This window comes from Arvicanthis niloticus, chromosome 14, assembly GCF_011762505.2.
Source record: "Arvicanthis niloticus isolate mArvNil1 chromosome 14, mArvNil1.pat.X, whole genome shotgun sequence".
Classification (NCBI taxonomy): Eukaryota; Metazoa; Chordata; class Mammalia; order Rodentia; family Muridae; genus Arvicanthis; species Arvicanthis niloticus.
In genome coordinates, this window is record NC_047671.1 from 54,257,804 (window position 1) to 54,279,239 (window position 21,436).

At 40.8% G+C, this 21,436-nt stretch overlaps 1 protein-coding gene across 2 annotated transcripts in view; it reads right to left on the minus strand.

Moving 5' to 3' along the window:
• Camk4 (calcium/calmodulin dependent protein kinase IV) overlaps positions 1–21,436 on the minus strand; it is a 224,025-nt gene that overhangs the window by 42,462 nt on the left and 160,127 nt on the right. For both annotated transcript variants that reach the window (XM_034518596.2, XM_076912860.1), the window contains exon 6: positions 11,727–11,799. In XM_034518596.2, coding sequence (XP_034374487.1) covers positions 11,727–11,799 — 73 coding nt within the window. The remainder of the gene's footprint in view (positions 1–11,726; positions 11,800–21,436) is intronic.

Genomic DNA, 21,436 nt, shown 5'->3' on the forward strand with positions numbered 1-21,436 from the left:
CTCTCCACAAACTGACAGCAAGACACCCATTCAACTCACTGAACATGAAGAACTCAAGCTGGTGCCTTCACAGAGCCCTCAGCCCTACTAGGGTCATTGGTACAGGAAGGAACTCTGCTGGCTACAAACGAGAAACACAAACACCAAGCAGCCACAAGCCATCGGGCTACGACGGTGCCCTGCCTGCAAGATACGTGCAGTGATGATGGCATAAAGCTTGTGGTAGCAACCAGTAACCGTTTTGATTTAAGGTCCACTCTATGAGATGGAGCTCATACCAGACACTGATAGGGTGACCAAGAACTAGAGACTAGATAGCTCAGGGACCTAGGGTAAAACTAAATACTACTTTTTAAAAGTAGTGATAACATGTCTCTGCTATACTCAGATCAGTGTCTTGTTCAGCCATCATCAGAGAAGCTTCATCCTGCAGCAGATGTCACAGAGAGCCACAGCCAGGCATTACGCAGAGCGAGAACCTTGGAACACACAGTCCTAAATAGAATTATTCCACCAAACCCCTCCCCTCAGAGCTCAGGGAACCCTATAGAATAGGAAGAAAGATAGAGTGTAAGACCCAGAGAGGATGTTGGACACCAAGAAAACAAGACCCTCTAAATCAACACTCATATAAACTCATAGAGACTGAAGCAGCATGCACAAGCCTGTGTGGGTCTGCCCCTAGTCTTTGGTGTATATATTGTGGCTTCCGGTTTAGGTTTTTATGAGACTCCTGAGTGTGCAGATGAGTGGGTCTTGGATTCTTGTGTCTTCTCTTGGGCTCTTCTCCTTACATTGGTTTCTCTTATCTAACTTCTATGTGATCGTTTTTGTTTTATCATATTATATTTTATTTTGTTATATTGAATTCCTATCTCTTAGAATCCTGTTCTTTTCTAATGAGAGACAGAAGGGGTGTGAACCCAGATTGGAGAGGAGGTGTAAGGAACTAGGAGGAAAAGAGGGAAAGGAAACCATAACTGGAATATATCATGCAAGAAAAAAAAATCTCCTTTCAAAAGAAGGCATAAAATAAAATAAAAAATTAAATGTTGAAAATTTTAAGGACTGGAGAAATTTTGTTGGACTATGTTTTACACTGCAGTATCATGTTGCCAAGTGTTAAAATTATAATGATTTATCTTGGTTGACAACTTAACACATATAGGAGGAAGGAGTCTCCACTGAGGAATCTCCTCAAACCTATGGCCTATTGGGATGTCTATGGGGCCATTTTCTTGATTGTTAATTAAGGTAGTAGGGTCCAACCTACTGTCAGTAGTACCAGCCTTAAGCAGGTGGGTCTGAGATATATAAAGAAGTATTCCGAATATGAGCCTGGGATTGAGCCAGTAAACGGTGTTCGTCACAGAATTTGTGTCAATTCCTCTCTAGAGATCCTACCCTGGCTTTCCTCAATGATGGACTGATACAATCTGTAAGCTGAAATGAACCCTTTCCTCCTCTAGCTGGTTTCTGTTGGTGTTTTATCACAGCAATAAGAAACTAGGACAGCAGCAACCAAAATTTACCCAACCCCCAAATAACAGATGTTATGTAGGATGTGATCATCAATCTAATATTCTACTAAATTGTTTGGTAAATTACTAAATACATGTTCAAGAATTCATCTTGATTCTTCTGGGATTCTAAAAACCGAAAACCACAGGGGTAGAACTTGATAAGCTTTTCACATCATTCTTATTATTTCTGACAATTATGAGTGGTAATGTTCAGAGAGGAGGGCATTTCCTACACCAGAAGGTCTTGATCTTAGATCACCTGTTTTCTAATACTGAGATTCAAAAGGGATATAGATTATCTCCCTGTTCTCAAATCTGTTAAAATGTATAATAAAATGATTTTATTATACATTTATAAATCAAAATAGTTGAATATTAACAGAAATGTTTCCTTTTTTATTTTGCTAGTTGTGATTTCTCAATTCTCAGTAGTTCTTACTTATGGGTAGAATAGTATCATAATATTTTAATATTATATACCTTGCATTAATTAAAATCCATCATTTAGTCTGAGCAGAGATAGAGACAGAGAGAAAGAGAGACAGAGAAAGACACACACAGAGAGAAAGAGAGAGACAGAGAGACAGAGAGAGAGGATTACCTCCCACAGGAACAGACTGATTTACATCAAACAATCTACATTCCCTGTGCTATCCTCACATGGCTTAATTAATCTCTCAGAATTGTTTCATTGACACTAAGTAGACCCAAGTAGGCATGGTATTCACAGAAACAAAGGACAAGTGTCAGAGCAAGCTGATTCTTAATCGCCTTCAACCTCATTATCCCTTCAAGCCTCACTTCACCCTGATTTCGCAGTGTGTGGGTGTGCATTTGATATTCAGTGGAACTCAATTTTGGGAAATTAGTGGGACCAGAATCTTTTTATCTGGAGTATGCCCTTTGTGCTATAACTGATGGATGGAAAATTATACCATGCAATCATTATTAAGATCCACTCAGAAGTTTATTCAAGGAGTTCAGACTGTTCAAGTAACGAGACATACAACTCAAAGTGGCAGAAACACTAGGGACTACTGTCCTCTGTGAGATACAGAGGAGGAAGATCCACTGGTGGATTTTACTCTCTGCCTTCTATAAAATTATATTTCTCATTATAATTACAAAGACAGCAAAAGCAATTTCCAACATCATCTACAGATTCAACTAAGGCAGGGAAACAGATAAATAGCTTCTCATCATTTGGGCCTCCTTGTATGAATGGGGAATTTCCCCAAAACGTAAAAGCAGGCTCCCCCCACAACCGATTGGGCAAGATCAGGTCAGATGCCATGACTCACGCTAAAAGAGAAGTTGGGGAAAGAAGCTTGAGCTATTTCCTTCTTTCTAAAGAAGCCTATGTTTCTCTCTCAACAATGAATACAATGTCAGGGTGAGAGATGAATTCTACACATGATGTAATGACATAAGGTAAATTATATAACCCTTGCAAAATGTATAAGTGTTACTCAGCCCGGTACTCAGAACTGAAGACAAATAGTGATTTACTTTAGTGATTCTTTTGTTTTTATTTCATTAACCTCTAGAATCATTCCCCATACTTTGAAGACTATGAACATGAGAAAACTATAAATAACAGCATGAATTTTGAGAATTTTTTCAATAATTTCCTGTAAAATTAATTCTACGATAATCTCCCAACTTTGAATGTATCTTTCCACAGTCCACTTTATGATGCTGGAATCTGACATTGAAGCCACTGCTTTCCATCTCCTGCTGCTCCCTCTTGGCTTCACAATGAGTGGGATGTGAGGCTGGAAGTGGGAAAAGGTGAGGGAACTGCTCCCCGTTTGCTTTCTGAGTCAGTTTTCCTAAGTAGCATTCCTAACTGCATGGCTCTAAAATCAAGCTCTCATTCACCTTGCAATGGTATGTCACTCTGGTGGCACCACTTGATCTCCTTTGTCATTTTCCCAGTCCTTTGAGGACACCTCAGTTTCCCCAGCTCATGCTGGCTGGTCAGTCATTTTCAGAGATCTGAGTTTCAGCATCATGGGCAATTTCTCTGGGCTCACAGACACCAACACCAGCCAAATAGTGAGCTTCTGCCATAGGGACACAGTTCATTTTATTCTCTAGATTTTAATCTTTGGAACTATCTCATGTTAGCTCAGTGATAAGGGCATCGGTTTCCTGATATTACTGTCTCCACTATACTGTCATCTAGAGTTGCAGTTTGCCTTTTCAATTTTTCAGTTTCCAGTCATCAACTCTTCATCAATTTATTCTCTAAATAAACTAAATCCATTTCTTCCTAGGAAGACACGTTTACCCCAGAAACTTTTATTTACTCCTTATAATGTTCATTGTGTTCATGTGCATGTTGCTTGAATGGTGTGAACATGTGTGTATTCTGGCACACCTTTGTTGTTGTTGCATTATTTTTATTTATTTATTTATTTTTATTAGATATTTTATTTATTTACATTTCAGATGTCATCTCCTGTCCCCATTCCCCTCCCTAGAAACCTCCTATTTCATCCCCCCCTCTTCCTTTTTGCTTTTATATCATTTTAATTACATGCAAGTATTAAGGTCAGTTCTAGGTTGAGGAACTAGGAATAAAATAGATGCAAATATTTAAGGAACAAGCAATACAATAAACACAAATAGTCAAAGAACAAGCAAGGTAATAAACAAAGTTCCGTGAAACCTCCCGTGATCACTGTTTCTAAGGGCTTATCAGGATGACCAAAATATCTGAGCCTACTTCCCTGTCCTGGCCCAAAGTCATTTTCATGTCTGAAGCCTACCTCCTTGTTCTAGCCTAAGATTTAGATTCCTGCCTGAAATAACTTGTTTGCTCTAGCCTAAGATTTAGATTCCTGCCTGAAATTACTTCTTTGTTCTAGCCTAATGTTAGATTCCTGCCTGAAGCCCACTTCCTTGTCCTTGGCCAAAGTCATATTCCTGCCAAGCAGCCCATTTCCTTGTCCTTGGCCCATGTCAGATTCTTGCCAAGAAGCTCCAAAAGCTCTCTGCCTCTTTCTCTTTTTTATTTGATAAACAAGACTGAGTCTGTCTTAGGTCATTCTGCCAAGAATGCTTTCCTTACCCGTTGCAGAATATGCATCATCAAAAGCAATGTACTTCTGTCTTAGGCTGGTAAGGCTCTGTGCAGAATCTTACCCGTTCTTAGCTTGCCAGCCTGTTAACTTAATAACTCTATCTGGGGTTCCATTTTCAGATTCAAACCATGTACTTTGGCTGCCAACATGCTGATGTTGTTAAAAACAAGCTTTAACACGATGGGCAGGAATAAAAGTGTTCCCAGGACAAAAAGAGCTATCATGATCAAGCTATATACACCAATCTTGAACCTTGACCAAAATAGAAATATTGACCTCAGGCCATGGGTAATTTTATCAGCAGTATCTGCTGCATCAACTCTCAGCAGAGCAGCATTCTTTAAATTCATAAGCTCACTATGCAAAGTTAAAACATCCAGAGAGGTGTTAGAATTATCTGACACACCTTTATATGGGCACATGTAGGCCCAAGGTCAATATCAGGTGTGTTCCTCTATTGCTCCCCTCTTAGTATTTGAGGCAGGGTGCCCTAGTTGCCAAAAGCAACTAGTGGAGGAAAGAATTTATTTCATCATACACTTCCAGGCAACAGTTTATCACTTGAGGAAAGTCAGGGCAGGACCCTGGAGGCAGGGATTGAAGCAGATACCACAGAGGGATGCTGCTTATTTGTTTGCTTTCTCTGGCTTGCTCAGTTACATTTCTTACATAGTCCAGATTAATTTGCCTAAGGCTAGTAATGCCCACAGTGTGCTGGGTCTACCCACATCAATGAGTGATTAAGAAAATGCCTCACAGACATGGTTGAGGGTCCATCCAATGGACACAATGCCTCAAATGAGATCCCTTCTTCCCAGATGTGTGAGGATTACAATGGACCCTAACTGGCATAGGGTCCCTCACTGGAACTTCAGTTCACTGACTCGTCAGAAATTTCCTGCCCCAGCTAAGGACCCCAACTCAGGTCCTCACACATAATGCAGCAAGCACTTTGCCCACTGAGCCTTCTTTCCAGCCTCAACTGCCTATTACTTGATACTTAAATACTCTGTTTTTGCACCAACTTGAAGGTTTTAATACTTTTCTTTACAGTTATTGGTCACCATAATCCCACAATTCTTACCAAAGAGCTCTGTGATAACAGATACTAAAGTTTCTCAACCATTTCCTCAGAGTTTTAAAAAATAATTTAGTGTTCTGTCTCCAGGCTCAAAAGTCTTGCTTTTAAAATTGGGATGTGCCTCAGAGAGCTGTAGCTAGAAAGAAGAGAAAGGATGTGGCACTTGTGGAGGTAAGCAGGACGTGGTGACATTTTGGAAACAGAGGCTCAGCAGGCAAATTGTGGCTCTAGAAAATGGACCAGCAATTCCGGCAGTAGTAAGAGAAAGAACACTCCCTTGTGTTTCTTGTCATTTAAGTTTGGCTAGGACAAGGCGACCACTCCAGAATGTTCAGAATTTTGCCAGTAACTGTGGTGATTTATTTCAAAGAGAAATAACATCAAAAGTCTTAAAAATCTGCCTTCAACATTCAAAGCTAAAGTAAATTCCACATTTGCTTACAGACTCTTATAACTGCTGTCAAACAGGGAGAAAGCAGAAGTGGTAATGGTATAGTCATAGAAACAGTAACATATACAGAGAAAGAAGATGGAGGCTGTGACATATGTTACGTAAGTGGAATAATTATACCTGTAACATTTCCCCCAAGCTTCACAGGCTGTTTTATGCTTCTGTGCTCACAGCAGCCAGCCTGTGTAGTCTGCAGGAAGGTGAGATGATAGAGGGTGTCCTCTCTGCCACATGCCCCTCACTACTGCCACCACTGCAGCTCCTTTCCTAGAGCCACCATGTGCCTGCTGAGCCTGTTTCCAAAATGTCACCATGCTCTGCTTCCTTCCATCCATGAGTGCCACATCCCTTCTCTCTTTTGAGCCAGTTCTCTGGCATTTTTCAATTTTAAAGACATGACTTCAGATTACCTAGAATCTCAAATGTCCCATTTTCATAGCTATCTATAGCTCTATAGTTGACAATAAGCTATTTCAAAGATGCCAATCATTTCTCTCAAGTCTAAATTTGCTTTGCCTTCTACCTGTGAAACATTTGGGGAAAAAGGTTTTAATTTTCTTTAGATTAACCCTTAGTTTCAGAGATCTTTTGATAGTTTGTTTCAAGGATGTTTGGCTTGAATGTAGTAGTCTAGAATCTAAACCATTCTGTGAATGGGTAAAATAATATTTTTGAAACACAGGATTAACAGCAATCAGCTTAACTTTTCAGCCTAGAATGGAGATCTTGGGTTTTTGTTTCACTGTTCCAAGTGAGGCTTATCTGGAGTATCCCTGACTAGACCCATTGTTTCCTTAATTGGTGTAATTCCAGTATGTAGGAAACTTCGATGCTAAGTACATCATTCTCATTCATTGAGGGACACCAGGGTTTCTTATGCCAGCTACCTGTTGGCATTACTAAATCAAAGCACACTTACTGGGATAAACCCAAATAACAGTAGCCATGTAAACAGGCGAAGGCAACTTGAAAGAAAAAAAAAAACTGTGGGGTCCACACTACACAGAAAATCAATGAAATGACACTAGGGAACAGAAGAGGGATTTCATTCATGGAGACAATGGGATATTGCTTTGTTTCCTACAAAATGAATAGGCCAGGTATCTCATGACATACTGAGAGAAGATCAGTGGAAACCAGGCTCCCACTTTTGTGGAATTAGGTGATAGATATTAAGCACAGACAAAGTAATGTACAATTTCAGGTGGGTACACAAAAAGAATAATACAAAGTATTAAACAAATGCAAATTTTCAGGTACCTGTAGGTTCATGAAGACAATAACACATGGTATTGAACTGAGGTGGCTTGGGAAGGATGTAGAAGGCACAGTTTTAGCACAATGGAAGGTCACTCTAGAGACAGAACTTTTTAGTGGGAGCCAAGAAGCAGAATGTAAACTATGACAAAATGTGACAGAACAGAAGAAACAAGTTCAAGATGAAAATTAGTTTAGTTCTTCCTAGGACCAGAAAAGTAGGCCAATGGGTACAAACACAGAAAAGGAGAGTGCCAGTCAAGTGCCCTGAAAGTGGGGTGTGGAGGACCCTCAATATGGAAAATACTCTGGGATACTCTAGGAACGTTTGACTGTCTTTTTCTGTCTCCCCTCCACCCCTTGCCACCCAGAGTCACTGTGTAGCCCAGGCCAGCCTAGAGCTCACTGTGTAGCACACACTCATCTTAAACTCTTTATGTTCTTGTTTCTGCCTGCGAGGTGTTAGGACTGCAGGCTTCCCTCACCACACCCAGAAGGTTCTCAGGTGCCAATGTGGCCTAATCATAGGAATGACTAGACTGGTTTATTACTGACATCCTAACTCCAGGGAGAGGAGAGAGGATGCTAGGTAATGGAAGTGTGTTACCCAGTTGGGTCCAGCAGTGGTGTTAGAGGTAAACGGTGACCTGAATCAGGGAGTAGTAATGATGAGAACAAATGGTCAAATTCATGTTGTTGCCTGGCAACATTCAGACTGGCAAGATTCAGTTGAATGACCAGGCAGTAACAAGTCCAGGACGAAGACTAGGATTTTAGGAGACAGCTGTTGAATGGCAGTGTCACCATGGTGACACAAGCCTGATGGGCATGGCCAGAGTCCTGGGTTAGTTAGAGAAGAAGGATTTCTGCACGTGCCTGCTCAAGACAGCCAGAATACCAAGGGAAGAAATGTGCGAGCGAACTTGGTCACTGGAAGTTGGTTCTTGCAAGACACACAAGAAGGGCTCCCATCAAAATAAGATTATATTTAAAGTGAGATCACACTTACTAAAAAAAACTGGGATGTTGGCACACATCTGTCCTTATTTATTTTTATGTGTATGAGTATTTTGTCTTCACACAGGCAAGTGCACCATGTGTTTGCACTGTTCCACAGAGGCCAGAAGAGGGCATCTGATCCCCTAGAACTGGGGTTACAGACAGTAACCCAGTTGGCTAAAGGACTCTGTGGATGCTAGAAACTGAACCCAGGCTCTCTGTGAGAGCAGCAAGTACCCATTACTGAGTCATCTATCCAGTACTGAAATCACAGCATACAACAGACTATTATTCAAAACTGCACCTGCAATGTAACATTCCATGAGGGATGAAGACAAATATTAAGGACTAGCAGTGAAGAAAAGCAGAGAAATGGATGGTAACAGAGGTATGGCTCTTAAGCCTTCCTCACAAAAACAGCTGCCCCACTCCCCAGAGCACTCCACACCGGTGAACACTCCACACCTGCAATACTCCACACACACCCATGACTACACACACCCACACCACTAAGCACCCTCCAGAGGCCTCTCCAGGCCCTGCTGTAACTACATTCACACCCCACATTTTTTGCCTCATCCAGAGCCCAATGGACTAGGAAAGGTTGAGTCAACCTGAAGCAAATGCAGCTTCTGTCTTAAAGCCTGCACTGGAGATCAAGTGGTATTTGTATTTATGTAGAGGAAGGCTCAGGCAGCTTTTTATGGTGGCATATTAACATAGGAAGAAGATGGTGACCACATCACTTTCTGAGCACGAAAAATGGTGAACACCGTAAAAGAGGAAGCATGTGAGAACCAAGTTCGGTGTGCAAGGGGTCCTGAGAGCTCCAGCTGCTTGCCTGAGTTCCTTCACACCCCTAAGTAAACTTCAGGAAACCCAGCTCCCTGCCACCTGTATATTCTTTTACTTTTGCTAAGATGAAGGGTTAGGTCATATGGAACAACTCCTTTAAGGATTATTCTGTATTGGAAAATAAGAAAGGTGTTCTGTCACTAGAGAAGCATAAGAAAAGGAGTTCCATTGGGGACACGGGTATCTCTCCTGTTCCCATCCCATGTAACACAGAACATGTGACTCTGCACCAGAAAGTGTGTGGTACCAACAGCAGGTGGAAGAGGCAGAAACAGGAAAGCATACACAGCTGGCTGATCTACAAATACCCTGCTTGGGAGGCTGACAGAAGCTTTCTCTCCTACAACAATTATGCACACATCCCAGCCTCCAGCATACCTTGATTTTAAGCTTTTGGTTGATGTAACATGTAGAACATACAAAAATGTACTGGATGTCCGTAAGCCGAACATAACGATCAGCTTTTGTTTGTCCAGATATACAACATTTAGTGAAGAATCAATTTAATGCTCTGCTCTGCTGCTCTTTTGAACGCTGCTCTGATTTGTACATTTTTTTTTTCAGCCTTCTCCACTACCATGTCAGGGTGAAATGTTACGCCTGATTTAGAAGAGGAAATTAAGGCTTAAGGGAATTAAGTATATGCCCAAGCTCACGTACAAAGAAGCCAAACTCAGCTCTGACTCCCAAAGTGCCTTTAACTGATGGCTGATCTGAGCAAAGTGATAGATATCAGCAAAAGTCTGAGAGATTAAAAATAAGTCTTTAATATACACTTATTATTGCTGTTGAACTCTGACCTCCTCAAACAGAAGTAGTAATTACAAAAGACAATTCTAGTCATACACTTAAGAACAGGAATAAAATTGGAGGCGAATAGAAGCATGTTTTAAAAACTTTGTAACAAATGCTTCTAACCACTGAGCCACATCGGCATCTTTGATCTTATTTTTTGAGACAGAGCCTCTCAGTGAACCTGAACTCACTGTTGCTTCTACAGTGGCTGGCCCAGACTTACCAGGGCCAGCATGTTTCTCCCCAGTGTTGGGCTGGAGGCACCGCCTTGGTTTTTAACTTTTGTCCTGGGTACTTAAACTCTGCTCTGGGTTACACAGCGGACAATCTTACCCACTGAGCCGCTCCCCGGCCCACACTTGTGTTTCCTGTGGGTGAAATGAGTGGAATATGTGTTTGTTTCTTTGGGTGATTTCTTAAGATAACAAACTGAAGAACAGTATATTTGGCCATGAGAAGACTGTATAAATTTTTTTTTTTGTTTTTGTTTGAGACACAGTTTCTCTCTGTATTCCTGGATGTCCTGGCACTCTCTCTATAGACCAGGCTAGCCTTAAACTCAAGAGATCTGCCTGTATCTGCCTCCCGAGTGCTGGAATCAAAGGTGTGTGATTTTTTTTTTTTTAACTAATTCTGGTAAACATGATCAGAAAATATATTTGTTTTAGCTTTATACTCAGCAATGAATCATTAAGGTGATTCTAGCCAGTGACCAGGGCTGGAGAGATGGTCCAGCAGCTAGGAGGGCCTACTGCTCTTCCAGAAGATCTGAGTTCAGCTCCCAGCACTCAGGTAGGGTAGCTCACCATCTATATCTTTAGCTCCAGGGACTCTGACACCCTCTTCTGTCCTCATGACACACACAGACACATGTATGTGTATATACATACATACATGCATGCATTTATGCATACATACATACATTCATACACACATACATGTGTACATATATATGTGCATATATGTATACATACATGTGCACGCGCGCGTGCACACACACACACACACACACACACATGCATGCATGGGGAAAAATAGAAACCAGAGATTATATTGTAAAATTTTAGCCAGCATAGTTGAAATTTTTTTCAACTAGGCAACAATTAACTGAATTTCAAACCAAATAGTGAAATCTACATATTCATAAACGTGTATTTGCTTCCGCAATTAATTTATAAAGTTGTACACTAATATAAAATTTTATCTTATATTTTCCCTCAAAAGCAAAACTATCAGGTTCATTCTTCTACAAGTCCATTGCTTTATTTTAAAAGGAAAAGCAGCAATCTCTATGTTCTAGGGCCCATATTTATCTTATTAGACCTTCTTCCATTTCCAATCAAACTACATAAAACAATAAAACCAATAGAGAAATACACTGAAAAAAATAAGGAAAGGAAATGTTAGAGAACAAATAAGAACAGTAGATCCTAGTATAAACTCGTGACAGAATGTGAATAGCTCGACAGACCTACAGGGTGGCACATCCTTCAGATGTGAGTGGCTAGTCTGTTATGTGCATTAATAAAAAAAAAAAAAAGCATAGTTTCTTGTGGCGCCTCATCCACACACCTGTGCTTGGCTTACATTGACATCACACAGCTGCACGGCATGAACAATGCCTGTAACAGGCAGACATGACCGATAGATAAACCCTCATCGCTGTCCTTACTCACAGCAACAGCCTCCAGGATCTGCTTCACTGCATCCGCCGCGTCGCGCTCACTGTAGTACCCCTTCTCCACAATCCTAAAAAAACCATAAACACAATGCTTCTCAGACACATACTTGTAGTTGAATGGGTACTAAAAGAAGTTAATTAAATCAACGTCAAAGAAGATACATCTGAACAATTGCAACAGCTTTTCCAACACCAGGGAAGGATTCCAGAAACAGCCATTCGAGAATCTCAGCTTTGCTAAGAAAATGAAAAGCATTCATTTTCCCTGGGCTTAACCTAGCCATTCACATTTCACATTTTAACTTTAAATTGTAAATTATTTAAAGCATATGAAAAAGTAGATTTTATACTATATATGCCCCAATTACTAATTCATGAGTAACCGTAATCTTTATCTTTTATGATATAAAAAGATAAAAGACTTTCTTTTATGTTTTATTATTTTAAAACAAATAGCATATACTCAAATGATAATAAATCTTTAACAAAATCATAGCATAATCACAGCATCATACTGTAAAGTACATCAAAACTTTAATATTATCAAACACACCCCATTGCAATTCTCCAAGTTCATTAACAGGTTAAGTTTCTGTTTATTAGAATCCATTTTAAATGAAATGTATAAAACTTGGGTAGTTATTTTGCAGAAAGCTCTTTCATTTTCTTTTTGTTTCTTTTAAATGTCACAGCAAAAACTATACATTCTCAAAGTAGCTGATATTAATAACTGAATTTAAAACCTATAAAATGTTTTAAAATTGGGAGACAGAGGAGGAGGAAATGTAGAAGAGAATTGTTGTGATAAAAATAAAAGAACATAAGAAAAGTTCTTAAAGATTATAGTTATTCAACCATCCAAAAGATACATAACAATTTTTAATGATTTTACTTTCCACCTATTAAAAATGGTAAAACACAAACTCATAATCTTTTAAAGGGATAAGGAGAGAATCGCCTAATATGCACCACTGCTTTATTGTTTTAGACACTTAAATTTTATTTTGTTTTTCCTAATTAAGTATGTTGTTCATAAGCACCCCTCAAGTCCTAGATTGTACCTGTGAGGTGTTTACTATTTGTTTCTTAAAAATCATTCTTATGAAGATTACCTTACAACACGATATATGCTCTCCAATTCACGACAAAGTTAGGTGATTAGGTCGACTTACAAAAACTTCTATTGAAATAATTTATTTTGAACATTTATTTATTTATTTAGTGTGTTGGGGTGTGTGGGGGGCAGTGACATGACACCCCTGTGGAAATCAGAGAACAACTTACAGGGACTGAACTCAGCTGGTCAGACTTGGCAGCAAGACACTGTATCTGCTGAGGTATCTCGATGGTCCTAAAATAATTTCTTCGACTACCCTTTTTGAAGATTTAAAATTTAAGGATGGAGCTAGAGAGATGGCTCAGAGGTTAAGAACACTGACTGCTCTAACAGACATCCTGAGTTCAATTCCCAACAACTACATGGTGGCTCACAACCATCTATAAGATCTGGTGCCATCTTCTTGCATGCAGGCATACATGCAGCCAGAATACCATAAATAAGAACACCATTATAAAGTAAGTCTTAGACCGCAACATAAAACTGCATACACTAAATCCAATAGAGGAGAAATTGAGGAATAACCTTGAACGCATTGGTACAGGAGACAACTTCCTGAACGAAACTCCCATAGCTCAGACACTAAGATCAACAATTAATAAATAGGACCTCATGAAACTATAAAGTTTCTGTAAGGCAAAGAACCTGTCGATAGGAAAAATGGCAGCCCACAGAAGGAAAAACATCTTCACCAACTCTACACACATCTAACAGAGGGCTAATACCCAAAATATATTTTAAAAATTCCAGAAATTAGATACCAAACAACTCAAAAAAACCCAATTTTTTAAAAAGGGGATACAGGGCTAAATAGAGGATTCTCAGCAGAGGAATCTCAAATGGCTGAGAAGCACTTAAGGAAATATTCAACATCCTCAGTTGTCAGGGAAATGGAAATCAAAATGACTTTGAGTTCTATCTTGCATCTATCAGAATGGCTAAGATCAAAAACTCAAGAGACAGCACATGCTGGCAAGAATGTGGAGTTAAGGGAACATTCCTTCATTGCTGGTGGAAAGGCAAACTTGGACAAACACTCTGGAAATCAATCTGGCTGTTTCTCAGAAAATTGGGACTAGTTCTACCTCAAGACCCAGATATACCACTCCTGGGCATATATCCAAAAGATGCTCTACCACACCACGAGGACACTTGCTCAACTATGCTCATAGCAGCTTTATTTGTAATAGCCAGAAACTTGAAACAATCCAGATATACTCAACTGAACAATGAATAAAAAAATGTGGTTTGTTTACACAATGGAATACTACTCAGCCATTAAAGACAGGGACATCATGAATTTTGCAGGCACACAGATGAAACTAGAAAATATCCTGAGTGAGGTAACCCAGATTCGAAAGCACATGCAAGGTATGTACTCACTTATGAGTGGATAGTAGCCATAAAGTACGAGATAACCATCCTACATCCATAGACCCAAAGAAGCCAAATAACAAGAAGGGTCCAAGGAAGGATGTTTGAATCTTACTCAGAAGGGGAAATAAAATAGACATCAGAGGTAGATGGAGGGAGGGAACTGGGTGAGAGAAGGGATGGGGCAGGGTGATCAAGTATAGGGGAGCCAGGGAAAGAGAACAGAAATCAGAGGTGGGGATGGGATGGGGTTGGGGGAGGAGATCTCTAGCATGTGCCCAAGACATGGGACACTAGGAAGAGTTTATGGAGTGACTCTAGCTGAGACTCCTATCAGTGGAGGATATGGACCCTGAAGTGGCCATCTCCTGCAGCCAGGCAGGACTACCAGTGGAGGAGTAATGACAGCAACCCACTCACGAAACCTTCAACCCAAAATGTGTCCTGCCTATAAAATGTGCAGGGACAAAGATGGAGCAAAGAAGGAGGGAATGGCCAACCAATGACTGGCCCAATTTGAGGCCCATCCCATGGGCAAGAACCAATCCCTGACACTCCTAAAGATACTGTTATGCTAGTAGACAGAAACCTAGTGTAAACTGTCCTCTGAGAAGCACCCAGCAGCCAATGGAAAGAGATGCACAGAGCCACAGCCAAACACTAGATAGAGCTGGGGAAGTCTTGTGGAAGAGTTGGGGGAAGGACTGAGAGACTCAAATAGAACAGGGACTCCACAGGAAGACAAACAGAGTCAGCTAACCTGGGCCCTTGGGGCTCTCAGAGTCTGAACCACCAACCAAAGAACATACACGGGATGGACCTAGGCTCCCCACATATGGAGCAGATGTGCAGCTTGGTCTTCATGTGGGTCCCTCAACAACTGGAGTGAAGGGGCTGCCCTTGACTCTGTTGACTGCCTGTGGATCCAGTTACTCTGACAAAGCTACCTTGTCTGGCTTCAGTAGGAGAGAATGTGCCTAGTTCTTTAGTGACTTGATGTACTAGAGCGGAGTGATACAGAGTGTGAGGGAAAGATGTTTAAGAGGGGATGGGAAGGAGGGGAGCTACAATCAGGATATAAAGGGAATGAATGAATGAATGAATGAGTGAATGAATACAATTTACAGACGTCTGAGAGAAGAGAAGGGTTTTCCGTGACAGAGAAGGCTGAGAACTTTCACTACCATATTACCACCTCTCCAGTCTGTGCTTTCTGTAGAGTTTGTGATCTAACCATCACAGAGGTGACAGGTGACTTCCCTATACACTCTACCTGCAATCTCAGGTTTTCTATAGTTATGTTAGAAGAATAGAATTGTTACAAACATGATGAAGAATGACAACTGATTAGCTTTCTTTGAAACCTTTCAATCTTACCCCAAGATGGTAAGGTAATCTACTTCATGACCTCCAATTTTTTTGATTTTCCTCATGCCCATTTACTCAGAGAACTTTATCATAACCATCTTGTGGCACTCCTCCAGGGTTAAGAGATTTAGCTTGTACAACTATGCACTGTTATTTCCAATTGTCTATCAAATACTCAGTCCTTATAGGTCTCAGGTTACATTTGGAAACACAATACTCTACCAGTTAGAATTTCCTTATTGCACTTTGGTGGAGGGAATAGGGCTGAGAGTGGATAAGGAGCATGGGATCAATAAAAATAGAAAACTTGTTTGCCCAGTAATAGCTCTGATGAGTAAGTGAAGTTTTTATAAGTTGGATAGTAATGTAAGATAATTATGTCACAGAAGTTCCACATTTACATGTTACTGCTGGTCTCCTGTAAGCATGTACAGGCATGAGCGAGCCTTTCCCCTTCCTCAGCCATCATTCTTCCACACACTATTGTTGATTCTCCTGTGTATATTTCCACATGACTATGTCATCTACTAGAGGACATCCTCACTTCTGAGTAGATTTTGATGTCATGCTCATGGATTTATAAATTGCTATTGAAAGTTTTTTTTTTTCATTGTAAAGAAAAAATGGAAACAAGGCTACAGAAGAAATAGAAAATGATGATGGGTAGCAGTAGTCAACAATACACCTTCCTGTCTAACATGAGTTAGGTGCTTTTTGGAAGTAAAGAGAATTAGGTTTGATTTGGTCCATGTGGGATTACAGATGGTAAAGGATTATCACAGATCTATATACTCATACATAATAAATATGATACATTATGCCAGAGCTTATATGATGGAGTGATTTATCAGTTCTCTAATGAGGAGCAGAAGCATCTCTTGAGCAGGTATACACAGCAAAGACACAAAGTTTCGCTGTGTCTTCTACCTCACCTTAACCTTAAACCACACAGTTGATCTTGGTCCTGATGACCCTTTGCCTGATTCTCATCTAGAATCCTCCTGCTAAAGGTAATTTTGTTCTCAGACAATGTTTAATCTTTGTCACAGGGTTATGTTTCTGGGCTTCAGACTTTTCATGATAAATATTTTATAAGTTGAGCTGACTGCCCAGAAAACTTGAGACTGACTAGTTAAGGTCAATAGCACCAAAGTCTTTATGACAAATATGTGTTAATAACGGAACTCTGCTGGCAAGTGAAGATATTAATGACCAAGCAGAGGAAGATGAAGGTGACGTGTGGACAGAGCCACTGTGGGACTTGAATCATTCACAGAGCTTGGCAGCAAGCACTGCTCATAGGAGTCTATCAATAATTATTCATAGCATCATGACTAATTGCCAAATGAATGGATGTCAGAAAAATTTCAGGCTGAGGCCATCTGGACAGTCCCTTGGCAGGTGTTCTTATCACCACAAGCAAATGCACTGGACTGGAAGTGATGCCCACCCAGCCACTCAGCCCTAGCCCTGCACATCTTATCTGTGCTTCCTGAAAGGAAGGAGGTAAACAGGAGGGTTCTATCTTCAAGTGGTGTAGACCATTTTAGATATGACTTATTTTAAGCAATATCAAAGTGATTCAAATTCAGCAAAACAGAAAGCTTGCTTCATGAAGTGACATACATTCCATTATACAAGTTAGCTGACATCTTATTCAAAATGGTCCTGAAATTGAACGTGACTGGGAAGTCAAGGGTTTATAGCTCCAGACAAAATATACTAGTGATTTTGATTTTTTCAGAAATAATTTAAGTATTCAATCACTGTGGGGAAAGTAGAGTTTTAGAGGGAAAAAAAGGAAATAATTTTGCCCCTGCTTTTTGTCTCTCATGTCTATAAAACATTTGGAAAGCAGTTAAGATGCTACCAGAATTTTTAAGATCATTTTCAAAGGCCCAAGCCATACGACCTGGTCTACATGACACAACTCCATACCACTCCATTCTTAGCTAGACTAGAAGTTTCAGAGCTAAAACAAAATGTCTCCCAGTATCTTTACAACAATCTATCCCTAAGCTACATTTCCTACAGAATGAGAGAGTGGAAAAATAGCACAGGGCACCTTCCCTAGCCTCTGTGCTACAATAGCCTCCGCCCCCAACAGCCTTTCTTCCTTAAGTCCTGAGCATTTTATTTCCACTGTATTGCTGCTCTGGTCCATCCTGGCCTCTTCTACCTACCTGATCTATTTTCTTTCTTATCTTTTTCTTTTAATTGCAGGATAAGAAAATACGAGCACCAAGGATTTCTCTCCGAGGATATGGCATAATGCATGACTCCGGTGCATTTGATCCTCTCAGAATAATTGCCACAAATTGAATTGAGCACATCTCCAGCCAGGCAGTTAGCAGAGGCTCGGCAAGATGAAGAGCTCAAATCATGTCCTGAGGCCTCAGACTTCCTGGCACACAGATTAGCAGCCCTACAGCCCTGAGCACCAGTCATGGCTCTTTCTCAAATGACTGGGCTATCAGGTAGCTGTAGGTTCATGGGGGAAAGACACTGGGCTGGTGACAATGTGTGCCAGTGGATTGAATGTCGTAAGATAAAAGCCCCAAATAACATGAGCTTCAGGAATCAAATCTCAGTGGATAACAGCATGCCGCTGTGCTGTGACACATGAAATTCTATTAAAGTGAATATTCCTGCGTCTCAGCATAAATGTGTTTTTCCTTTATAGGCTCCATTTGCTGCGCCTGCACATTCCATTGATGGCATCTTCATTTATATGCTTCATTCAAGAACCAGAGTGTGTTAAATTCATATATTAAAAAAGCAATTGCAAAGCTACCACTAGCACCTGTCACAGGGGAGGCCTCTGGAGGGGAGCGGGGTGTGGATCCATGTGGGCACTGGCTAAGGAGTTGCACTGCAGAAGAAAGAGAGGGGCAAACCAAAGCCCAGGCTTGGGGATGGGCCCAAGGGATTTCTGGTCCAATTCTTTCATACTAGAGATGAATAGTCTGACACAGAGACTCTCTATAAACTGCTGGAGAGTACATTGTTCATTCAACCATTCATTTGACAAATATCTCACCACTGTTTGCTTTCTGCCTCGCTCAACATTTGAAATGGAAACTAAGAAACATACTACCCGCCCCACCTCCTGCCAGTACTCTGTGCTTTGGGGTGTCATTCCACCTGGGAAGGTCCTTGTCCCCATTCTCCTGATCATTTCTAGTTCCACATATAAGGTTCCTAGTTTCACTTTGAACATTTTTATACTGTGGCTTTCTTTACTGGTGTCAGTATAATTTTGTTTGGAAGATGCTGACAACATTAAACATATCTGAGTCCAAATCAGTTTTCCTTTTTCCCAGACTTGGGTTCCTTGGGCATGGGGCGATGAGGGTCACCATGAGGGGAATAAAGCAGGTAATGAAGCCAGCATGGTGGGGAGATGCAGGGTTGTAAGTGGATCTGTTGAACATATTTGAAAACATATTTACTTGAACTAAAAATGTTGAGTGGCTTTTGGGCTTCCCTGGTTAAAGTTTCACTTCAAAATGAAGAAGGGGACAGATTAATGGCAGGGAGGAGGTTTTTTGCTATGGAAAAGGAAATATTAAGGCTGCAGAGGGCAGAAGTAATGAATAAAAATGGGCAGAGAGATGTGTTTGAGAACTGCTAAAAGAAAGAAGGAGGTGGAAGGAGGAGAAATCAATGCTGACTGACTTCATAATTAGCCAGTTCACAGAGGATGGGTGCTGAGGGAGACAAGACTTAGAACGGATGGAAGACTGATGAGTTCATCTGAGCCCCGGTGGCTAAGCAGTGTCAATGGGACTCCCAGTCAACACGCCCAGCCTACCATTAATTTGTTTTTCCTCTCCACTGATAACCTGGTCGCAAGGGTAGCTAACCTAAAGGGAATGTAAGATGTTTAAGGGAAAGGTGGAGCCTGAGAGAAAAAAGGACTCTGGAAAGAGATTAAGAAGGAAACACCTGGGGCTGGAAAGATAGCTCAGGGGTTAAGAGCACTAGCTGGGTTTCTTAAGGTCCCATGTTCAGTTCCCACATGGTGGCTCATACGCATCTACAAGGAGTTTTGATGCCCTCTTCTGTCATGCAGGTGTACATGTAGATAGAGTACTCATATACATAAAATAAATAAATAAATCTTGAGAGAGAGGGGTGGAGGGAGGAAGGAAGAGAGAAAGAGAGAGAGAAGAGAAGAGAAGAGAAGAGAAGAGAAGAGAAGAGAAGAGAAGAGGGAAGGAAGGAAGGAGAGAGACATAATTGAAAAGGCAGAGATGAGTCGTCCAAAGAAATAGGTGATGTCAAGACTTTTTGGAATACAGGAAAGAAAGCCACTGACCCAGGTCTACAACTAAGCATTCTGCCTTAGTGGGCACTCAGCCCTCCACAGACACTTCTGGCCTCCGTCCATTACTTTGTACATCACCATTTCTCTCTCCAAGCGCTCTTCTCCGTCAGACATTGTTAGAAAAATACCACAGCTCCAACAACACTGGAAAAGCAGTCTGTGAAGTTAGAAATGTCTAAATTGCTTATAATCCAACCTGCCACCTTTCCTTGCACCCTCTCCCTGCCCAAACAAGCCCCTGCTTCTGCTGTGTCAGGAGACATCCAGCCCTCCTGGAAATCCCACATAATGGAAATTATATATACAAAGCGTTTGCTTTGCTCACTCAGCAGAGTATCTGAGGTTCATCTGTGTTTTGGACAGTTTCTATTGACTGGACGATATTTAGTTGTGCATTTTGCTTGTTCAATCAACAGCCGGTGACATCTGTTTTATTTCTCCTCTTTTAACATGCTGTGTTTTGTGTGCAGGCATCCACTGGGATCTGTTGTACTGCTCCCAAGGAAGAGCAAAGAGAAACCTGCTATACTTGTTGATACCCATGACCTTTTCTAGGCCGTGAGAACAAAAATTCCTTTCTCTCGATAACCCAGGAGGCTCAGACTGTTTACCAGCATCCATGAAAGAGCAAAAAACACACTTTCTAAGTAAGGTAGAACTGAATCTGCTGGAGCAGGTATTCCTTTAACTTATTCTTTCCCAAAGATGTCTAATCTCGCAGGCCTTTGACTTCTGCATCGTTTGCCATTCTTTCTACTTCTGAGGAAAGGTGCTTGTCTTACCCTAACAAGTTTCTTAGACACCTGATAATATCACCATGGCTTTCTCTGGAATGTTCTTCTGAACTCATGTCCCCTTTCCCAAGAATCTTACCGGCTCTGTGTAGGTTTCATTCCATTAGAAAATTAGTATGTTCCCAAGGCTTCATCTTAAGATAATAAACAAGTCTCCCATGAACCTTCCAACTATCTCACCTCCACCATTTCCTTTCTATCCAAGTTCCTACAAAAAGCACACTGTGCATCTGCTGAGAATCAGAACACACATTTGCTTCACATATAGCCATAAAAACCTCATAATGAGATGTATTTGAAATATTCATATCTAAAACAATTATACACATATTAATTCTCAGATTAACCTAATGTTTTAGTAGGACAATTTGATACTTAGTTATAACTGTCAACTTGATGGAATCCAGAATCTCCTGGGAGACAGACCTCTGGCCATATTTGTGTGGGGTTATCTTGATCACATCAACTATATACCTTTGCTCGTACCATTTTCTGACTGAGCTCCTGGAATGTGGAACAGAGAGGACTGAGCAGCAGCACCCATGAAGTACTCTTTGCCTCTTGACTGCTCACACAATGTGACCAGCTCCTTCAGGCTCTTGCTGCCTTGACCTCCTGCCACAAGACATGCTAGCTTTGAACTGAGAAGCAGAATAAGCCCCCTCATCCCTTAAGTTGATTTGATACTCTTGTCATAGTGACAGAAAAAGAGATGGAGACAG